This window comes from Pleurodeles waltl, chromosome 1_1, assembly GCF_031143425.1.
Source record: "Pleurodeles waltl isolate 20211129_DDA chromosome 1_1, aPleWal1.hap1.20221129, whole genome shotgun sequence".
Classification (NCBI taxonomy): Eukaryota; Metazoa; Chordata; class Amphibia; order Caudata; family Salamandridae; genus Pleurodeles; species Pleurodeles waltl.
The window spans coordinates 313,478,470-313,500,439 of record NC_090436.1 but is presented as its reverse complement, the minus strand read 5'-3'; the positions used below and the strand labels follow the sequence as shown (position 1 = coordinate 313,500,439).

General features: G+C 42.0%; 1 protein-coding gene across 1 annotated transcript in view; it reads right to left on the bottom strand.

Annotated features, from left to right (window-relative positions):
* Window positions 1–1,417: 1,417 nt before the first annotated feature.
* Window positions 1,418–21,970, bottom strand: part of MAP3K1 (mitogen-activated protein kinase kinase kinase 1) — a 416,577-nt gene continuing 396,024 nt past the window's right edge. Inside the window, exon 20 of the mRNA XM_069222317.1 lies at window positions 1,418–3,896. Coding sequence (XP_069078418.1) covers window positions 3,747–3,896 — 150 coding nt within the window. The 3' untranslated portion in view covers window positions 1,418–3,746. The remainder of the gene's footprint in view (window positions 3,897–21,970) is intronic.

The following is a 21,970-nucleotide window of genomic DNA, read 5'->3' as shown; positions in this document are numbered from 1 at the left end:
ACTTATCAGGAGACTGGAGGGTGCTAAGGGGTTGTCCCCTTCACATGAATGTAAAACTGCTATTGTGCACAGAGCTTTAACACCTGCCCTTCAGATGGTGACACTCACATTCAACCTGCTCTAGATACTTTGAACATCTTGAGTGTGTCTTCACATGGGAAGCTGTGTTTGAGGTGCTGCTTAGTACTGTAAAGGGCTGACTTATGTGAGACCATTGCCACAACTGAACCCATTCCCCATTAGCCTGCTGAATTCAGATTCTGAGCACGTCACATGCAGGAATTTCAGCTGAAGTCTCACGAGAGACCAGGATTGATATCTTGTTGTCTAGGATGGGAGTTACGTGGAGTCAGTCACAAAGGATGGGGTAAGGGCAGCAAGAACAGACATTTTCGAAATGTCAGTGTGCTTTGGTATCAGAACGAGTTTTTGATGGGAGATACCAGGGTTTCTGTTACATGACCAATGACAAAGGCCTGTGGTTACTAGTTGTGTTCAATGTTACAGCAGTGGTATAAACGGGGTCCTGTGTAAGTGCAGTCTGTTGGGGGAGGGGGTGATGTTAGTCACTCCAAACTCTGTTCATGCCCTATCCAGGTCAGAAGTTATCAGGATGGCCTTGAGAAAAAAAAAGTCTCAGATAATCTAGTGGTGGGAGCAGGCCAGGAGTGGGCCAGAGAAAAACGAGACACAGTAGGGCTCTATAGTGTATCAGGGGCTATGAGTGTTGCTGGGTAGAGTCTTGCTGTGGCATCAGTATAACTGGATTCCACTCTGTAGTGATCATCTCGAAGTTTAGCTTTGATGACACCCGTGAAAAACGTTAAAGCTTAGAAATATGCAGACTACCAGTGCCAGAACAGTTGAAGTGTAGCAGAAGTGAATGTGTGCACAGGCTCCGGCAGAAGCCTATCCTACCAAGACATCTACTTTCAAGCACTCTCCATTGACTTAATGTTTGGTTCCTGGGCACAGGTTCTCATATGGGAGGATTGGAGAATATAGCCTATGCAGTAGAAAACATTTTCAAAAACGCAAGCCAGGACAAATAAGAGTCGAATTTTGTTAGCTACACTCCATGCCTGAGGATCCTCTTGGGTATCAAATAGTACGAGGATGCCACAGTGCTGAGAATGTTCCAAGCGTGGCTGAGCGTGTTTACGGAAATGATCAACAGCTGCAGCATACAAGGCTGACTCCTTGATTTCGAAGCCCATTAAGACCCCACCAACTCAACAATAGATCCTCCCACAACCAGCTTTTGAATATATATAGTTCAGACATTTTTTGAGGAGCTACGAGAGGGTAGCTACACAAAAATGATCTAGTGTTCTAGAGTAAGTCCTTTACCAGCGGGTTATATTTTTACAAGTTTAATATTCTAAACATTGTGATGGCAAAATGAAAGATACAATCCTTCTTCAAAATCTTTTATTTACTATAAAGACAAAACACCAAAAATAGGTACAAATTATACTATAAAATTGCTTCAAAGGGGTAAAAACTTTAATAATTAAAATATCTCGATATATTTAAAATAAAGGATACATTTAAGCCAAATTTTCTTAACCCAGAGATTTCAGTAAAATTTGCTTGCACAGTAAGGTGCTAAAAGAAGTCAGCCCTTAAGCCATGGAAGTCTTAGGAATCATAGTCATAGTAAATATAGTTTCATTGTGAAAGTGAACTTTGGTAGAAGAAAATCTATAGGACACCTGAGGTAGTAGAAACTGGAATAAACAGCAGTAGACATTATTTACAACTTAAGCAGTACCAAATAACATTAAAACAGCACAATAATTACACAATTTTCAGTCCAGCTTTGATCCAAAGAAAAAAACAAAACGAATATTACATCAATCTGCATAAAAAACACATAACAAAACAAAATACCACAGTTACCAGTAAGCAGAAGGAAATTCAAACTAATTCAAATGAAATGCATTTTGACATCCAGAGGCAGTTTGAATTTGAAACGTGGTAGATCTGGTGATCTACGAAGTAATACTGATTAGCTGAGGTTCATCAGTTTAATTAGTGCCAGACCAATACAGTTATCTGACAAATGATCTTCCAGTATACAAAACTGCAAGAGTACACTTTGTTTTAAAGCTTGCACACAAGGACTGGGAAGAAACATATAAGATGTAAAATAAAAAAATTTTCAGTGAATACAAAAGGTCAAGTAATGTACAGTTACAGCTACCAAATTTCACATTTATGTACTATTTTTTTTTAACTCTTAGAGCGTTACCAGTACTCAATTTAAGGAATGTAAATTCTTACAAGAAATACCAATTGTGTGTACTGCTTTTAAGCAGTAATTTCTGTTTGTGTACTGCTTTTAAGCAGTAATTTCTGAACACCTATACTGCACTGCTCTCCCAATTTACAAGCGCTACTTCAGTAAAGTATAATAGCTTATTTTAGTAGTCCTGAGGTTTTACGAAATACCAATTGAATTGAATCTTGTAAAAAAAGCAACTGGTGTCTGAAGAGTTAAAAAAAAGTTTTACAACTAACAATCTGATTAAACATACTCTTCGTCTGATTTAAAAAGTTCATAAAAAATGAAAGCAAAAGAACAGCTGCCATTTTCCTTCAGAAAGAATCACATGCATCAACATTCGGAAACCCGCTTTAAAAAACACATAAATGTACAGAAAATCAATACAAACACATTGCAGGGAAGGTTTTACCACATTTTGACTAATTATAATTTCAAGTAAATAATTCTTATTTAGTTAGACTTACCATAAAATTAGAGCATTTACTACATCAAATGCTAACCTTTAAAGCAATATGGTCAACTTGATTGTTAGGAACTTGCAATACAGATGTATGGCAGAAGGAAAACAGTAGAATGGAGAATACATGTGAAATCCATTTTTACACAAAACGTAAGACTTGATTTTGGTTAAAAAGGTTGCAGTTTTTAAGCAAGAAAAATGTTACATGAAAAAGGCTCAAAATGTAACAGAACAGAACTGCCACAGCAATAGCCTGCAGTCTGTATTGTGCCAAGCGGTAAGACAGTATTGTCATAACCATTTCCAAAATTCTGCAACAGTAAACTAAAAAGGAAAACAAGATTGACGTTTGCTTGATCACTTGTTTTCTTGGGTCCAAAAGTTTGCATTTCCCTGACTGAAAATATAAAAGGCAACTTATACAAAGTACAACTTTTACAGAAATGAATGGGCCAACAGTGCTGAGAGCTGTGAACCACAAACCGGCAATGAAAAGCTCAGAAATAAACTTCTGAGCAAGACAACTGCGTGCAGCAATTTCTTTTAAATTGTTTGGAAACAATGTGTAGCAAAATGTAGCTTCTATTTGCTGCTATAATTAGATGTTGAAAGAAACTACATTCAGTCAATGGACTACTGGAAAATAACTTATCACAGATATCTGAATATTGCTGAAAAAAGGTTACACAATTACAGATTATGCTCCTGCATTTTACTGATGGTGGTCTCAAGAAAATAAATGAATTATTTTCATATAGCAGAGCCCAGAAAATGTCTAAAGGCACAGCTGACATTTATGATAAGTACTGCCTTCTTGATTGCTAGGCTATGATAAAAAGAAATCTTGATTTGTCAATCACATACTCGGATAAGGATCCTCAGCAGGACTTATTTTATCATTAAGGCCAACAGAAAACAAGGAGGCTGCATTGCCACCAACGATCTGTTTCTGTCTTCAGTAGCATCAACTTCACAGTTCTCTTATAGTAGAAATTGCTACCAAGTAGTTCGAAAGACTGGGTGTTTCAGGAGCTCTCTTGATGGAGGCCTGTCTTGAGGCTGTAGTTCCAAACACCGCAGAGTCACATCCCTTAACCCAGGCGACAGGTGCGAAGGGATGGCTGGAGCTGTAGTTGCACTAGCAATCTGAGGAGAAAGAAAGTGGCATAGAACATTACATTTCAAAAGGGATTCAATCTATTGTTTTTGCTATTTTAAAAACTTGTTCATGTGAGTTTCACTAAGGCAATCAAATGCAAAAAAGTATTTTATTGCAAAGACTGCTAGGAAGGAAAATGCTGTCCTTATTAATGCAGATAATTTATTTTTACCATGTTCCTTTCGGGTCAAAATATGGTTCAATGCAGACAAGACATTTCATGAGAGAATGGTAAAAAGTTACTTCCCCTGTAAGCATCTGTTGTAGTGTGTAATTCACATTATCTGCATTCTCCTGCCATCTAATTCTGGGATTGGGTGTTTGCAAGTTGTTTTTCACCAAAACAGTGGTTTACGAGGACGCCAACTCCTCTTAGATGCTGTTTTTTGCACAGAGGGTGAGCATGTGTATGGAGTGGTGATGAGGCTACCAAGGTGTGCCATGCACACTGCGCAGTGTTATCTAGATAATAAAACAAGATTTACAACCTTTGCAAGCTTCTGTAAAGTAGAGTGGGTGTATGTGAATCTACACCCCTACATGCCACGAAAACATGCTTACTGCGTAACATTTTCCATTCGTAACGGTATGCCTGCTGATACACACACTCTACATAGAATGCAAAGCAGTGCTTTCAGCGTTGGTTAGACAGTATATGATGCACTGTGTCTGGAACAATGTCCTTAAAACTGCCTGCCTCCCAATAGCCTGATGATTGCTAAAATGTACACACAGCAGTGCTTAATCAAAGTATATGGTGTTGACCAGGTTGCCACTGTGTAGATGTCAGCTAGGGCAGTGTTCCCTAAGGAAATCAAGGTTTCCCCTTACTTACAGGTGGAGTGTGCCCTTGGGGGTGGGGGTACAGGTAAAACTCTTACCTTTGTGGTAGCAAGTTTGAATACACTTAGCCATCCATCTTCATGTACCTGCTTTAGAACTTAGATGACACTTGTAAGGTTTCGCAGAGGCTACAAATAACTGATTAGACGTGCAAAAATAATTTGTCTGGTCAATGGAGTAAATAGGAGCGCCTTTAACATTTACCATGTGTAAAGAAATCTGGTTCCAGGAAGAAGACTGGGAGCTCTATAGTCTGACAGATGAGAAAGGGTAATGCCACCCTTGGGAGAAACTTGGGATTGACCTTGAAAATATCCCTATCTTTGTAAACTAGAATGAATGGCTCTTTTAAAGTGAGTGCTTGCAGCTCGCTAATGCATTTGAGGGAATTTATGATCACTAAGAAGGTGTCCTTTCAGGAAAAGAACTGTATGGGGCATGAGTGTAAAAGTTTGAATGGTCACCCAATGCACCTTGTGAGGATTATGTTAAGGTTCCATGCAGGGGCAGGAGATATTTGAGAATGAATGATCCTCTTAAGACATTCAATAAATACCTGGACTACTAGGATACTAGAGGGGTATGAATGTTCTGTTTTACATGTGAGCTGCTACAGCCGGATGGTGTACGTGTATCGATTTGAACGTTGCCTGACTTCAGTAGATGTAAAAGATAACAGAAGATGTCCTGAACATTAACTTTCAGAGAGTTCAGGTTTTGGAACTGCAGTAACGGAAAAACCTTTTCCTTTGCTGAATGACCGCACTATGTAGTGGGGCAATGCACACCTCTGATGCAAACCTGGGGCAGTTTAGATAGCCAAACTCCAGGACTTAAGGTGCCAGATTGTTTGATTGAGCTCTCTTGGGTCTGGGTGCCTGATCTGGCCTTGACTCTAGGTAAGAAGGGGATGTATGATGGAACAACGCATGCCTTTACAACGCGGTAAGTGCAATGCATGGTCATTACCAGGCATCCACTTACAACAAAATGTTTTTACAATACATATGCTTTTACCACGAATGCCTTTACCACAACAGTAAATGCATATGCATGGTAAAAACTATATATATATATAGAGAGAGAGAGAGACATACATTACACACAAACACCTTCCCCCCAAAAACCCTACCTACCCTAAACCCCAAAAATTACCTTACTACCCCAAACCCCATACTCACTCTAAAATCTAAAAAATACCCTTCCCACCCCAAAAACCCATGCCCACTCTAAAACCTAAAAATACCCTTACCACCCCAAAAACCCATGCCCACCCTAAAACCTAAAAATGCCCTTACCACCCCAAAAACCCATGCCCACCCTAAAACCTAAAAATGCCCCTACCACCCCAAAAACCCATGCCCACCCTAAAACCTAAAAATGCCCCTACCACCCCAAAAACCCATGCCCACCCTCCAACCTAAAAATGCCCCTACTACCCCAAAAACCAAACCCACCCTAAAACCTAAATATGCCCCTACCACCCCAAAACCCAAACCCACCCTCACATCTAAAAATGCCCGTACCACCCCAAATTCATGCCCACCCTAAAATCTAAAAATGACTATATATGGAAAATGTCACTTACCCAGTGTACATCTGTTCGCGGCATGAGACGCTGCAGATTCACATGCTGTACATTATCCTGCCATCTAGTGTTGGGCTTGGAGTGTTACAAGTTGTTTTTCTTCAAAGAAGTCTTTTCAAGTCACGAGACCGAGGGACTCCTCCCTTACGGCTCCATTGCGCATGGGCGTCGACTCCATCTTAGATTTTTTTCCCCGCAGAGGTTGAGGTAGGAGTTGTGTATATAGTAAAGGTGCCCATGCAATGGAGTATGTATGTACATAATGTGTATAAAAATAGTAAGTATTTACAAATTTACAAGTTTCATTCAACTTATAACTGCTACAGGCTCCCGGGGAGGCAGGAGGGCGCATGTGAATCTGCAGCATCCCATGCCACGAACAGATGTACACTGGGTAAGTTACATTTTCCGTTCGATGGCATGTGTAGCTGCAGATACATATGCTGTGCATAGACTAGTAAGCAGTAATCTCCCAAAAAAGCGGTGGTTTAGCCTGTAGGAGTTGAAGTTGTCTGAAATAATGTTAGTAATTTAGCCTGTCCTACTTTGGATTGTTGTGTTGTTAACACATCTACACAGTAATGTTTTGTGAATGTATGAGGCGTAAACCATGTGGCTGCCGTACAGATTTCTGTCATAGGTATATTTCCTAGAAAAGCCATTGTGGCGCCTTTTTTCCTAGTGAAGTGCGCCTTTGGCATAATAGGTAGATCTCTTTTTGCTTTGATATAGCAGGTCTGAATACATTTCACTATCCATCTGGCAATGCCTTGTTTGGATATTGGATTTCCTGCATGAGGTTTTTGGAAGGCTACAAACAATTGTTTTGTTTTGCGAAACTGTTTTGTTCTATCAATGTAATACATTAGTGCTCTTTTAATGTCTAACGTATGTAAGGCTCTTTCGGCTACGGAGTCTGGTTGTGGAAAAAAGACTGGGAGTTCCACTGTTTGGTTTAGGTGGAACGGGGATATAACTTTTGGTAAGAATTTGGGATTTGTACGGAGAACCACTTTATGTTTATGTATTTGTATAAAGGGTTCTTGTATAGTAAATGCTTGTATTTCACTTACTCTTCTAAGAGATGTGATAGCTTTTAGGAAGGCTACTTTCCAAGTTAAGTATTGCATCTCACAAGAGTGCATGGGTTCAAATGGTGGTCCCAGGAGTCGTGTTAACACAATATTGAGGTTCCACGAGGGGACTGGTGGTGTTCTCGGGGTATGATTCTTTTTAAACCCTCCATAAATGCTTTGATGACTGGGATTCTAAAAAGTGATGTTGAATGTGTAATCTGCAGATAGGCAGATATTGCTGTGAGATGTATTTTAATAGAAGAAAATGCTAGTTTAGATTTTTGTAAGTGTAATAAGTAGCTTACAATGTGTTTTGCGGAAGCATGTAGTGGTTGAATTTGATTATGGCAGTAATAAACACATCTTTTCCATTTGTTTGCGTAACAATGTCGTGTAGTAGGTTTTCTAGCTTGTTTAATGACCTCAATACATTCTTGTGTAAGGTCTAAATGTCCAAATTCTAAGACTTCAGGAGCCAGATTGCTAGATTGAGCGATGCTGGATTCAGGTGTCTGATCTGTTGTTTGTGTTGAGTTAACAGATCTGGTCTGTTTGGTAGTTTGATATGAGGTACTACTGACAGGTCTAGTAGTGTTGTGTACCACGGTTGGCGAGCCCAGGTTGGTGCTATTAGTATTAGTTTGAGTCTGTTTTGACTCAATTTGATTACCAGATAAGGAAGGAGTCGGAGAGGGGGGAAAGCGTAAGCAAATATCCCTGACCAACTCATCCATAACGCATTGCCCTTGGACTGAGGGTGTGGATACCTGGACGCGAAGTCTTGGCATTTTGCGTTTTCTTTTGTTGCGAATAGGTCTATTTCTGGTGTTCCCCAGCGTAGAAAGTAAGTTTGTAGTATCTGGGGATGAATTTCCCATTCGTGTGTTTGTTGGTGAGCTCGACTGAGATTGTCGGCCAACTGGTTTTGAATCCCTGGGATGTACTGTGCTATTAGGCGAATGTGATTGCGAATCGCCCAATGCCAAATCTTTTGTGCTAAGAGACACAGTTGTGATGAGTGTGTCCCTCCTTGTTTGTTTAGTTAATACATTGTTGTCATGTTGTCTGTTTTGACAAGAATGTGTTTGTGGGCTATTAGTGGTTGAAATGCTTTCAATGCTAGAAACACTGCTAACAGTTCTAAATGATTTATAAGCAGTTGTTTTTGCTGAACTTCCCATTGTCCCTGTATACTGTGCTGGTTGAGGTGTGCTCCCCACCTCATCATTGAAGCATCTGTTGTGATCACGTATTGAGGCACTGGGTCTTGGAGTGGCCGCCCTTGGTTTAAATTTATAGGATTCCACCATTGAAGCGAGAAGTGTGTCTGGCGGTCTATCAACACTAGATCTTGAAGTTGACCCTGTGCTTGTGTCCATTGTGTTACTAGGCACTGTTGTAAGGGCTGCATGTGTAGTCTTGGTTTTGGGACAATGGCTATGCATGAAGACATCATGCCTAGAAGTTTCATTACAAACCTTACTTGGTAGTGCTGCTTTGGGTACATGTTTAATATTATATTTTGGAAGGCTTGTACTCTTTGTGGACTAGGAGTGGCAATCACTTTTTGTGTGTCGAGTGTTGCTCCCAAGTATTGTTGTATTTGGCACGGTTGTAGATGTGATTTTTGGTAGTTTAGAGAGAACCCTAGTTTGTGTAGGGTTTCTATGACGTATTGTGTGTGTAGAAGACACGGTTGTTGAGTGCTGGTTTTTATTAACCAATCGTCCAAGTAAGGGAATACGTGCATGTGCGGTCTCCTGATGTGAGCGGCTACTACTGCAAGGCATTTTGTGAATACCCTTGGGGCTGTTATCCAGAATGGTAACACTTTGAATTGGTAATGCACGCCTTGGATTACAAACCTTAAGTATTTCCTGTGGGAAGGATGTATGGGTATGTGGAAATATGCATCCTTGAGATCTAATGTTGACATGTAGTCCTGTTTTTTGAGCAAGGGAATCACGTCTTGAAGGGTTACCATGTGAAAGTGATCTGATTTGATGTAAAGATTCAGTGTTCTGAGGTCTAATATGGGTCTCAGCGTTTTGTCCTTCTTTGGAATTAGGAACTACAGGGAGTAGACACCTGTTCCTTTTTGATGATTGGGCACTAGTTCTATTGCTTGTTTTTGTAACAATGCTTGGAATTCTAGTTGTAACAGGTCTAAGTGTTGTTTGGACATATTGTGTGCTCTTGGAGGCACATCTGGTGGCAATTGTAGGAATTCTATGCAATAACCATGTTGGAAAATGGCTAGGACCCATGCGTCCGTAGTTATGTTTTCCCAGTTGTGGTAGTATGCAGTAAGTCTCCCCCCCCCCCCACTGGTGTTGAGTGGTGGGGGTTTGTGACATTGAAGTCACTGTTTGGTTTGCTGGGTTTTTGGGCTCTGGAATTTCCCTCGTCTTTGGGAATTGTCCACCCCTATATGTTCCTCGAAAACCTCCTCTGATACTGGCCCTGATATGTGGGTCTGACTTGTGAGGTGGAAGGCTCTGTGGTTTGGGAACCAAACCCCCCTCTAAAGTGCGGCTTTCTAAAAGTGCCTCTGCTCTGTGGGAAGTAGAGCGCGCCCATGGCTTTGGACGGATCTGTGTCCTTTTTGAGTTTTTCTATTGCCGTATCCACCTCCGGCCCAAACAATTGTTCTTGGTTGAACGGCATATTCAGCACAGCCTGCTGGATTTCTGGTTTAAAACCCGAGCTCCGTAACCATGCGTACCTACGAATGGTTACTGCAGTGTTCACTGTCCTTGCTGCTGTGTCTGCCGAGTCCATGGCCGACCTTATTTGGTTGTTTGAAATAGTTTGTCCTTCCTCAACAACCTGTTGGGCACGTTTTTGGTACTCCTTGGGTAAGTGCTGAATGATATGTTGCATCTCATCCCAATGTGCCCTGTCTTATCGAGCCAGTAGAGCCTGAGAATTGGCAATCCACCATTGATTGGCTGCCTGTGCTGCCACCCTTTTGCCTGCTGCATCGAATTTCCGACTTTCCTTGTCGGGCGGTGGTGCGTCTCCTGAGGATTGGGAGTTTGCCCTCTTTCGGGCTGCTCCCACTACCACCGAATCAGGAGTTAATTGCTGTGTTATAAACACAAGGTCCGTTTATATTTCTTCTCCACCCTAGGCGTGATGGCTCTGCCTTTTACTGGGTCCTGGAACACCTGTTTGGCATGTTTTAACATGCCTGGTAGCATTGGCAAACTTTGGTATGAGCTGTGAGTGGATGCCAAGGTATTAAACAAAAAGTCATCTTCTATGGGCTCTGCATGCATTGCTACATTATGGAATGTAGCTGCCCTTGAAACCACCTGCATATATGCCGTGCTGTCTTCTGGTGGTGACGGCCTTGCCAGGTAGCAATCGGGACTATTGTCTGAGACCGGTGCATCGTATAAGTCCCATGCATCCGGGCCATCTTGTGTCATCCCCATGTGCGTCGGCGACTGCATTGGGGGTGATGCTACCGGGGACAGGTGTGGCGAATGCAATGGTGAATGCTGTGGCGAGAACCTTGGTGGTGTTTTGTCCTTTGCCACTTTTGCCCTTGGCTGCATTTCCGTCTCCTGGAATGCTAGCTTTCTCTTGGTTTTTATTGGAGGAAGAGTTTGGATTTTCCCCGTGTCCTTCTGTATGTGCAGCCTCCTCTGGGTATGGTCTGGCTCTCCCAGGCCCAGTTCTTGTTCAAATCTGTGCCCTTGCATTTGACTTGAAAGGCCTTGCTCTTCTGTATGGGAGCCTATTTTCGGCTCCGAGGCTGCATGTTTCGGCACCGAAGGTTTCTGTACAGTCTTTTTCGGCTCAGAGGAAACCTTCCTGACTTTAGGGGTGTCGAACTCTCGGTGCCGAGATGGTTCAGAGCCGGTATCTCGACCGGAGTCGGATGTCTTCGGCTGCTGGGAGGCCTTTTTCAGTGCAGATGTTTGGTCACCGTGTTTTCGGGTTAAGCCATGGCCTGTTGGCGGTGGCATCCCCTTGGACTTTATTATTTTCGAGTGAGTTTTTGCAAGGGCTGGTTTACTCACAGTTTGTTGCTGCGTCCTCGGCTGCTCACTTTCAGACTCGTCCGAGTCTCGAATGGAGAATCTCTCCTCTTCCTCAACGTCGATGTGCTCGGCCGGTGTCGATGCCATCTGGAGTCTTCTTGCCCTTCGATCGCGTAGTGTTTTCTTCTATCGAAATGCCCGACAGGCCTCGCAAGTATCCTCCCTTTGTTCCGGAGATAAACACAGATTACAGACCAAGTGTTGGTCTGTATAAGGATACTTTGCGTGGCAATTGGGGCAGAAACGGAAGGGGGTCCGGTCCATGAGGTTTGAAGATGGATGCGGTCGGGCCGACCAGGCCCCGCTGAAGAGTATATATATATATAAAATCATCTCACACTTTATCGCAGGATGAACGTAGTGTATTAGAATTAGGGTTATCTTTTTGCCCCACTGCCAATTTTGATTATACAAAAACACGAACGGATTTGTTCCATTTAACTAGGAAATTGAAGTTAATGAAAATCTTTGCGCAACAAAAAGATGCAGTCACAACACAGACCGAGAAAGTGGATAATATGGATGGTACTTTAGGATCAATTATCAGTGATACAGAAGGTCTAGCTGCCCTACGAGAATTAGAAATAGGTGAAAAAACATGGGTAACAGATACTGAGTTATTGGGTGATCTGGGTTTGCAGACAGACAGTACCAGTGGTAGCAGCTTTAAAGCTAAATCAAGATATAATCCAATATTGCCACATAACTGACGCTTTTCACGAAGCTGTGATCTTCGATTTATTTAAATTGTGGAAGAAAGCATACAATGTATTTGCACAAAATCTAACTCCAGGTCAAAGGTCAGCATTAATATTCCTAAACAAAGCATCTTCCTTTGTCATTAAACCAGCAGACAAGGGGGGTAATGTTGTGTTATGGGATGCATTGAAATATCAAAAAGAAGCCAAAAGACAATTGTTAGACTCAAATTGCTATGAGATATCCACAGTTTCAGCATATCGGCAATCTAGAAGTATGTTCCATGATTTTTTGTCTGATAGTGTTAGCAGAGGTCTGCTTTCCGAGGACGAGTACAGGTTTTTACTGGTACGGAAACCATTGGCACCTTGCTTTTATCTGTTACCTAAGATACACAAGGATATCTGTAACCCTCCAGGCCGACCAATAGTTTCAGCTAGAGGTAGCCTCTTAGAGAATGCTTCTATTTACTTAGATCATTTCTTAAGTCCGTATGTATTTAATTTGAGTTCTTATTGCAGAGATACTATGGATTTTGTGACAAAAATACAGGGTATCCCGTGGCAAATTCATTACATTATGGTGACTATAGATGTTGTATCACTGTATACGTGCATTCCACATGAGAAGGGAATTCAGGCATGCAGACATTTTTTCAGAGACATACCTATTAGACTCTTGGAACATTCTGAGTTACTTCTGAGCATGTTAAGGTTCTGTTTGGAAAATATTTTTTTTGTATTTGAGGATCAGTGGGTTAAACAAACAACCAGGACTGCAATGGGGAGTTGCTTTGCTCTGAGTTATGCCTGTCTGTTTATGGGGTGGTGGGAAACACAGTGGGTGATGGCGGACGAGAATTTGAAATTGTTCCAGCATATTATTTTCTGGACACGATATATTGACGACATATTCATGATCTGGGATGGCTCTGAATCATTGTTATATGAATTTATGAATTCTTTACCAAGTAACTTGAATTTACAATTCTCATATAAAATTCACATACAGATCATGGAATTTTTAGATGTAGAGGTCAGTGTGGAAGAAGGCACTTTACACACTAGATTGTTCAGGAAAACCACAGCGGGAAACAGTATCCTACACGCCGCAAGTCACCATCCACCCAGTGTTAAATGGAGCATTCCCTATGGGGAACTGCTTAGAACAAAGAGGAACTGCAGTACACGACAAAGCTTTGACAGGGGACAAGAAACAATGATAGAGGTTCAGATCCAGGGGATATCCGTATAAAATTATCAAGAACGCCTGCCGTAAGGCAGGAGAAGTCCAAAGGGAAAAGCTATTAGTTCCAAAAAAGAAGGATACTGACCTTAATTCCGAGATTTTTGACAACCTTTAATGTATACTCATTGGAAGTTAAAAAGATTCTCATGAAATATTGGCATCTAATTAAGGCTGATAAAGTGATTGGTCAGTTAGTCAGCCCTCTACCGATGATAACATAAGAAAAGCAGCTCCTTGAGAGATATCTTGGTACATAGTCATGCAAGGAGAAAGAAGGGAACCTTTTTAGATACACAACTAGGTTTCTACAAATGTTCCAAATGTAAAGCACGCAGATATAGCACCGTCGTAAACAGTATACATTACCCACGAGCAAGAAAGAGAACATTAAAAATGTATCAATTGTACTTCAGATTTTGCTATTTATGTTATTGAGTGCCCATGTGGTCTGCAATATGTTGGAAGCACAATTTTCCCCCTCAAAAAACGCATTTTAGAACATTGGAGAGCAATAGTGAATAAGGACACCACGTACCCAGTAGCGCGCCACTGCAACCTAGCACATGATGGAAAATTGGATAAGATGCAATTTTTTTGTATTGACAGGGTAGTGGGTACCCCAAGGGGTGGGGGGTGACAGAAACAATTGAGGAAGTTAGAATCGGAATACATTATTCGATTAAACTGTCGATTCCCCTGGGGACTGAATAAGGATGAAGAACTTCATGTTCATATTGGATAGTCCGATATTGTTAAGAATTGGGAGAATTGGGTCAGAGTTTGAGTTTTGTATTTTTTAGTATTATATTGTAATTTTGTTAGTAAAGTCATGTGGTGACCCCACTAGTTCGAAAACAATGTTGAAGATATTGACACATTGTTTATCAGGTTAACTTTGAAGGTTTAATATTTCAAAATCAAAATAGACATAGAATGCACATGGTAATATAAAAAATAAAAAAATAAAAAAAAATAAAGATTTTTTTCTATGTCTATGCAATGGATCAGTGGTTATATAAAGAGTAAGATGGGTCACATGACTTGAATACTTGGAGGGCCAAGGAGGAAGACCGTGATGGTTGAAACGTGTCGCCCTAAATCTGTGATTTCTGAGTTACATGGATTGATATGAAATTTTGGATATAAAGGACAGTAATCTGCATGGAGTGCCATCGTTCGAATTTTCAGTGCAGAATATATTGAATGGGTCCTGTGCCCATTGTCTGAGCACCCACCTCGATAGGCGAGCGCAGGAAGAATAGCAGGACGTATATATATATATATATAATAATAATGTCACTTAGCCAGTGTACATCTGTTCGTGGCATGTTGCGCTGCAGATTCACATGCTGTGCACTGTTCCTGCCATCTAGTGTTGGGCTCGGAGTGTTACAAGTTGTTTTTCTTCTAAGAAGTCTTTTCGAGTCACAGGACAGAGTGACTCTTCCCTTTCGGCTCCATTGCACATGGGCATAGACTCCATCTTAGGTTGTTTTCCCCGCATAGGGTGAGGTAGGAGTGGTAGAATGAAGATACTAAAGATGCCCATGCAATAGAATAGATATGTATGTACATAGTTTGTGTTAAAGGAATGTTTATTTACATATACACAATTTAATGAAACTTAAACGGCTACAGGCTCCCGGGGAGGAGGGAGGGCGCATGTGAATCTGCAGCACAACATGCCACGAACAGATGTACACTGGGTAACTGACATTTTCCGTTCGATGACATGTGTAGCTGCATATACACATGCTGTGCAGAGACTACAAAGCAGTAATCCTCCCGAAAGCGGTGGTCAGCCTGTAGGAGTTGAAGTCATTTGAAATAATGTTCTTAGTACAGCCTGTCCTACTGTGGCTTGTTGTGTTGCTAACACATCTACACAGTAATGTTTGGTAAACGTATGAGGTGTAGACCAAGTGGCTGCCTTACAAATCTCTGTCATTGGTATGTTACCTAGAAAGGCCATTGTTGCTCCTTTCTTTCTAGTGGAGTGAGCCTTTGGTGTAATGGGTAACTCTTTTAGCTTTAAGGTAACAGGTCTGTATGCATTTAACTATCTATCTGGCTATGCCCTGTTTGGATATAGGGTTACCAGCATGGGTTTTTTGGAAAGCAACGAACAACTGCTTAGTTTTTCAAAATGATTTTGTTCTGTCTATGTAATACATTAGTGCTCTCTTTATGTCTAATGTATGCAGTGCTCTTTCTGCTACTGAGTCTGGCTGTGAGAAGAAGACTGGGAGCTCTATAGTTTGGTTTAGATGAAACAGTGAAATTACTTTTGGCAGAAATTTTGGATTTGTGCGGAGAACCACTTTATGTGTGTATACTTGTATAAATGGTTCTTCGATAGTGAACGCCTGTATTTTGCTAACTCTTCGTAGTGAAGTGATGGCTATTAGAAATGCTACCTTCCAGGTTAAGAATTGGATTTAGCAAGAGTGCATGGGTTCAAAAAGGTGGGCCCATGAGTCGTGTAAGTACAATCTTAAGATTCCACGAGGGTACTGGTGGGGTTCTTGGAGGTATGATCCTTTTTAGTCGTTCCATAAAGGCTTTAATAGCTGGGATTCTACAAAGTGACTTTGTATGTTTAATCTGCAGGTAAGCAGAGATTGCAGTGAGATGAATTTTGATGGAAGAAAAAGCAAGATTTGCTTTTTGTAGGTGTAGTAAGTAACTCACAATGTTTTGTATGGAGGCATCTAATGGTGTGATTTGGTTTGCTTGGCAGTTGAAAACAAACCTTTTCCATTTATTAGGATAACAATGCCTTGTTGTTGGTTTCCTTGCCTGATTAATGACTTCCATACACTCATTTGAAAGGTTTAGATAGCCAAATTATAAGACTTCAGGAGCCAGATTGCTAGGTTGAGGGATGCTGGATTGGGGTGACTGATCCGTTTGTGTTGTGTTAACAGATCTGGTCTGTTTGGGAGTTTGAGGTGAGGGACTATTGAGAAGTCCAACAGTGTGGTGTACCGTGGTTGGCGAGCCCACGTTGGTGCTATGAGTACTAGTTTGAGTTTGTTTTGACTCCGTTTGTTGCCTAGGAAAGGAATGAGTGGGAGAGGGGGGAAAAGCGTAAGCAAATATCCCTGACCAATTGATCCATAGAGCATTGCCCTTGGACTGAGGGTGTGGGTACCTGGATGCAAAGTTTTGGCATTTTGCGTTTTGTTGCAAAAAGATCTACGCCTGGTGTCCCCCAGCGGTAGTAGTAATCCTGTAGAATCTGGGGATATATTTCCCACTCATGAGTATGTTGGTGATCTCGACAGATTGTCGCCTAACTGATTGTGAATACCTGGTATATATTGAGCTATCAGGCGAATGTTGCTGTGAATTGCCCAGTGCCAAATTTTTTGTGCTAGGAGGCATAGTTGTGACGAGGGTGTCCCCCCTGTTTGTTTAGATAGTACATTGTTGTCATATTGTCTGTTTTGACAAGAATGTGTTTGTGGACTAGACTTGAAAAGCTTTTAGTGCTAGGGAGACCGCTAGTAGTTCTAAGTGATTTAGGTGTAGTCGTTTTTGTTGATTGTCCCATTGTCCTTGTATATTGTGATTGTTGAGGTGTGCTCCTCACCCAACCATGGAAGCATCTGTTGTGATAATGGCGTGAGGCACCGGGTCTTGAAATGGCCGCCCTTTGTTTAAATTTACAGGGTTCCGCCATTGAAGCGAAAAGTGTGTTTGGCGGTCTATCGACACTAGATCCTGAAGTTGACCCTATGCCTGCGTCCATTATTTTGCTAGGCACTGTTTGAAGGTCCGCATGTGTAGCCGTGCGTTTGGGACAATAGTGATGCATTAGGACACCATGCCTAGTAGTTTCATGACAAATCTGACTGTGTACTGGTGATTTGGTTGTACGTGACACCATAGCTTGAAACTATTGAACTCTCTGTGGGCTTGGAGTGGCAATTGCTCTTTGTGAGTTGAGTGTTGCTCCAAAGTATTGTTGTAGTTGGGATGGATGCAAGTGCGATTTTTGGTAATTTATAGAAAAACCTAGTTTGTGTAGGGTATCTATTACATATTGCGTGTGATTTTGACACCGGTGTTGAGTGTTGGCTTTTATTAGCCAATCGTCGAGATATGGGAATACATGCATGTGATGTCTCCTTATATGAGCTGCTACTACAGCGAGGCATTTTGTAAATACTCTGGGCGCTGTTACCCCGAAGGGCAGTAGCTTGAATTGGTAATGTTTGCCCTGTATGACAAATCTGAGGTATTTCCTGTGAGATGGATGAATGGGTATATGGAAATACGCATCTTTTAGATCCAGTGTTGCCATGCATTCTCCATGTTTTAGTAAGGGAACTACATCTTGTAGCGTGACCATGTGGAAATGTTCTGATTTGATGAAGAGGTTTAATGTCCTGAGATCTAAAATTGGTCGTAGTGTTTTGTCTTTTTTGGGAATAAGGAAATATAGGGAATAAACCCCTGTGCCTTTTTGGTGGTGAGGTACTAGCTCTATGGCTTGTTTTGTTAATAGTGCTTGTACCTCTATTTGTAGCAGGTCTAGATGTTGTGCCGACAGTTTGTGCGCTCTGGGGGGGGGGGGGGACGGAACATCTGGAGGGAAATGTGTGAACTCTATGCAGTAACCATGTTGGATAATTGATAGAACCCATGTGTCCGTGGTTATGTCTGTCCAATGTTTGTGGTAGGGTGTTAATCTTCCCCCTACTGGTGATGTGTGTCGGGGAAGTGTGACATTGAAGTCACTATTTGTTACCGGGGGTCTGCTTGGTAGGCTGAAACTTTCCCCTTGATCTTGGGAATAGTCCCCTGAATGAACCACGAAACCCCCCTCTCTGGTATTGGGACTGATAGGTGGGTTTTGCTTGAGAGGTGGATGCCCGAGGGTTGCTGTCTAAAACCTCCCCTAAATTGTGGCTTTCTAAATGTCCCCCTATACTAGGAAGAGTAGAGAGCGCCCATGGCTTTGGCCGTATCCGTGTCCTTTTTTAACTTCTCTATAGCTGTGTCCACCTCCGGCCCAAACAACTGCTGTCCATTAAAAGGCATGTTAAGCACCGCCTGTTGGATTTCGGGCTCAAATCTGGAGGTGCGTAGCCATGCGTGTCTCTGAATAGTGACCGCTGTATTCACAGTTCTTGCAGCTGTGTCCGCTGCATCCATTGCCGATCGTATCTGGTTGTTCGAGATACTTTGGCCCTCTTCCACCACTTGTTGTGCAGGCTTTTGGAACTCCTTGGGCAGATGTTCTATAAAGTGCTGCATTTCCTCCCAATGAGCCCTGTCATATCTTGACAAAGCCTGGGAATTGGCAATGCGCTGCATCAAACTTTCGACTTTCTTTGTCGGGTGGTAGTGCATCTCCAGAGGTGTGTGAATTAGCCCTTTTACATGCTGCACCTACTACTGAGTCAGGTGTCAGTTGTTGTGTGATGTATACAGGGTCTGTAGGGGGAGGCTTGTACTTTTTCTCCACCCTAAGTGTGATGGCTCTGCCTTTGACGGGTTCTTGAAATACTTGTTTCGCGTGTTTCAACATCCCTGGTAACATCGGGAGACTTTGGTACTGACTGTGTGTCGACGACAAAGTATTAAATAAAAAGTCATCCTCAATGGGTTCTGCGTGCAGTGCCACATTGGGAAAAGCAGCTGCTCTGGACACCACTTGCGTGTAGGCAGTACTGTCCTCAGGTGGTGATGGTCTTGCTGGGTAGCAGTCTGGACTATTATCTGATACTGGCGCATCATATAGATCCCATGCATCTGGGTCATCCTGGCTGATCCCTGTGTGCGTTGGTGATTGTATCATAGGGGGGGTTGCAATTGGTGACATTTGCGGTGAGTGGTGTGGTGATGGTTGTGGCGAAGAGTGAGGTGGAGTTACTGCTTTTGCCACTTTTGCTTGTGGTTGTTTTTCTTTGTCTTGGAAAGCAAGTTTCCTTTTCATCCTTATAGGGAGAGTTCTTATTTTCCCTGTTTCCTTTTGAATATGGAGCCTTCTTTGTGTATAATCTGGCTCCCCAGCTTCTAGCTCTTGTCCAAATCTATGGCCTTGTAGTTGTTCTGAAAGGCCTTGTTCTTCGGAGGAGGAGCTTGTTTTTTGGCTCCGAAGCTGGATGTTTCGGCACCAAAACTTTTTCTACAGTCTTTTTCGGCTCCGAAGCCACTTTTTTAGGTTTCGGTGTACCGCTCTGTCGGTGCCGACTTATCTCGGAGCCGGTCTCTCGGTGTCGAGTCTGGTCTGAGCCAGGTTCTCGGTGTCGAGTATGCTCTGTGCCGGGATCTCGACCGGAGTCGGATGACTTCGACTCGTGTGTGCCCTTTTTCAGTGCAGATGGATGGTCACCGATTTTACGGGTTAAGCCATGGCCTGCTGGCGGTGGTGTCCCCTGGGCCTTCATGATTTTTGCGTGAGTTTTGGCCGGGGCTGGTTTACTCACGGTTTTCGGCGCCTGTTCTGTTTCGGGCTTGTCAGAGTCAGCGATGGAGAAAGTCTCTTCTTCCTCGACGTCGTGGTGTCCTGACGGCGCCGATGCCATTTGAAGCCTTCGTGCTCTCCGGTCCCGTAACGTTTTCTTCGACCGAAACGCCCGACAGGCCTCGCAGGTATCCTCGGGGGACAAAAACAAATTACAGACCAAATGTTGATCTGTGTAAGGATACTTGCTATGGCATTCGGGCCAGAAGCGGAATGGGATCCGTTCCATTAGCCTTGAAGACGCACGCAGTCGGTCCGACTAGGCCCCGCCGGGGAATAGAAGCCCCGAAGGGCTACCGGAGCTCTTCTTGATTCGGTGTCGATCTGCGCTAACCCGATACCGAACGACAATACAGTCGATTTTTCCGAGATTTAACTAACTTTCCGAACCGAAACACGGAGCTTAGAGGAACACGTCCGAACCCGATGGCGGAAAGAAAACAATCTAAGAAGGAGTCGACGCCCATGCGCAATGGAGCCGAAAGGAGAGGAGTCCCTCGATCTTGTGACTCGAAAAGACTTCTTCGAAGAAAAACTTGTAACACTCCGAGCCCAACACTAGATGGCGGGATATGCACAGAATGTGTATCTGCAGCTACACATGCCATCGAACATTTATTTATATAGAGATATATATATATATATATATTGCACACTTCTCTTCCGTGATATAGGAAAAAGGCAGCACTCCACAGCCATAATGAATTCAATCATGTTTATTCACCTACAGGGACGCGTTTCGGCGTTGCCGCCTTCATCGACCTGTGAGCCGCCATTTTAGCTCGGTTTTTATACTCCAATTACAATGAACTCAATTAACATATATCATGCGAAAAACTGTTTTAGTCACAAATTTTCACCATACGTTTCAATTAAACAGCACTTAAATACAATAAGAAAATATACAATGTAAAAATACATTAACTTGTCGGGTGTCAATTCTTCAGTGTTTATAAAATGTGTTAAACTAACCCTCGCCTATAATCCATGAATACAACTATCTCTATTCAGTCAATGATCATTTTCCAAATTCATTACCATTGTGATTCAATAATAATATGCGTACTGAATAATGATCTACATGAAATTCATTCCTTTATGTACACTTATTTTCTTAGTGTGTATGTGTGTGCATGTATAATGACAAAATATTCTCATCAATCCTTGTGAGTATGGATCTCTCTAAAATTACTTTATTAGTATAAGTGAATGTGCATCTCCTCACTACTATTCAATCCATTTGGCTCTTTAGTATCAAATGCCAATATATATTTGGATTCTAATTTCCTTAAATATTTTTCTCTGTCTCCTCCCCGAACATCTTTTTTCACTCCATCTATTACGCTATACATTATTTCCTCTACTTTACCTCCGTGTACTTCATGTATGTGTCTAGCTACCGGGTAAGTCTCATCTCGATTTAAAATTGCCCTCAAATGTTGCAAAATTCTTAGGTGTACCTGCAATTTTGTGCTGCCTACATACATTTTGGGACAGCTGCATTTTAGTATATACACCACATGGTCGCTTTTGCAATTGTATTTGCCTCTAATGGAGTGTATAATTTTACCTCCTACTTTGATAAAACTAATATTCTCTCCATTTTTGCAGGCTTTGCATTTAAAGCATTTATAGAAGCCATCTTGGGGTTTGAGCCAATTAGTATTGGACGTTACATTTCTCACATCACTCTTGACTAAAATATCTTTCATGGATGTTCCTTTTCTGTATGTTATAACAGGTTTATTGCTTATTTGTTCCCCAATCACAGGATCACTCTTAAGCATGTGCCAATGCTTTTGTAGCAACTTTCTCATCTCCAAGTGTGCCATGTTGAACGTGGTTATAAACCTCGTTGTATTCTCTAACTTGTTCAATCTCTGTCCTGTTCTGTTACATGTCCTAGATACTCCTCCATCTTGTCTAGAAAATAAAAGCAAATCCCTGGTGCGTGATTTTACTTTTCTTACTGCCCTTTCTAATATGGGTTGAGAATATCCCCTATCATATAATCTGTAAATCATTTCTCCTTGTACCTCTTTAAAATTTTGCTCTGTGCTGCAAATTCTTTTGGCCC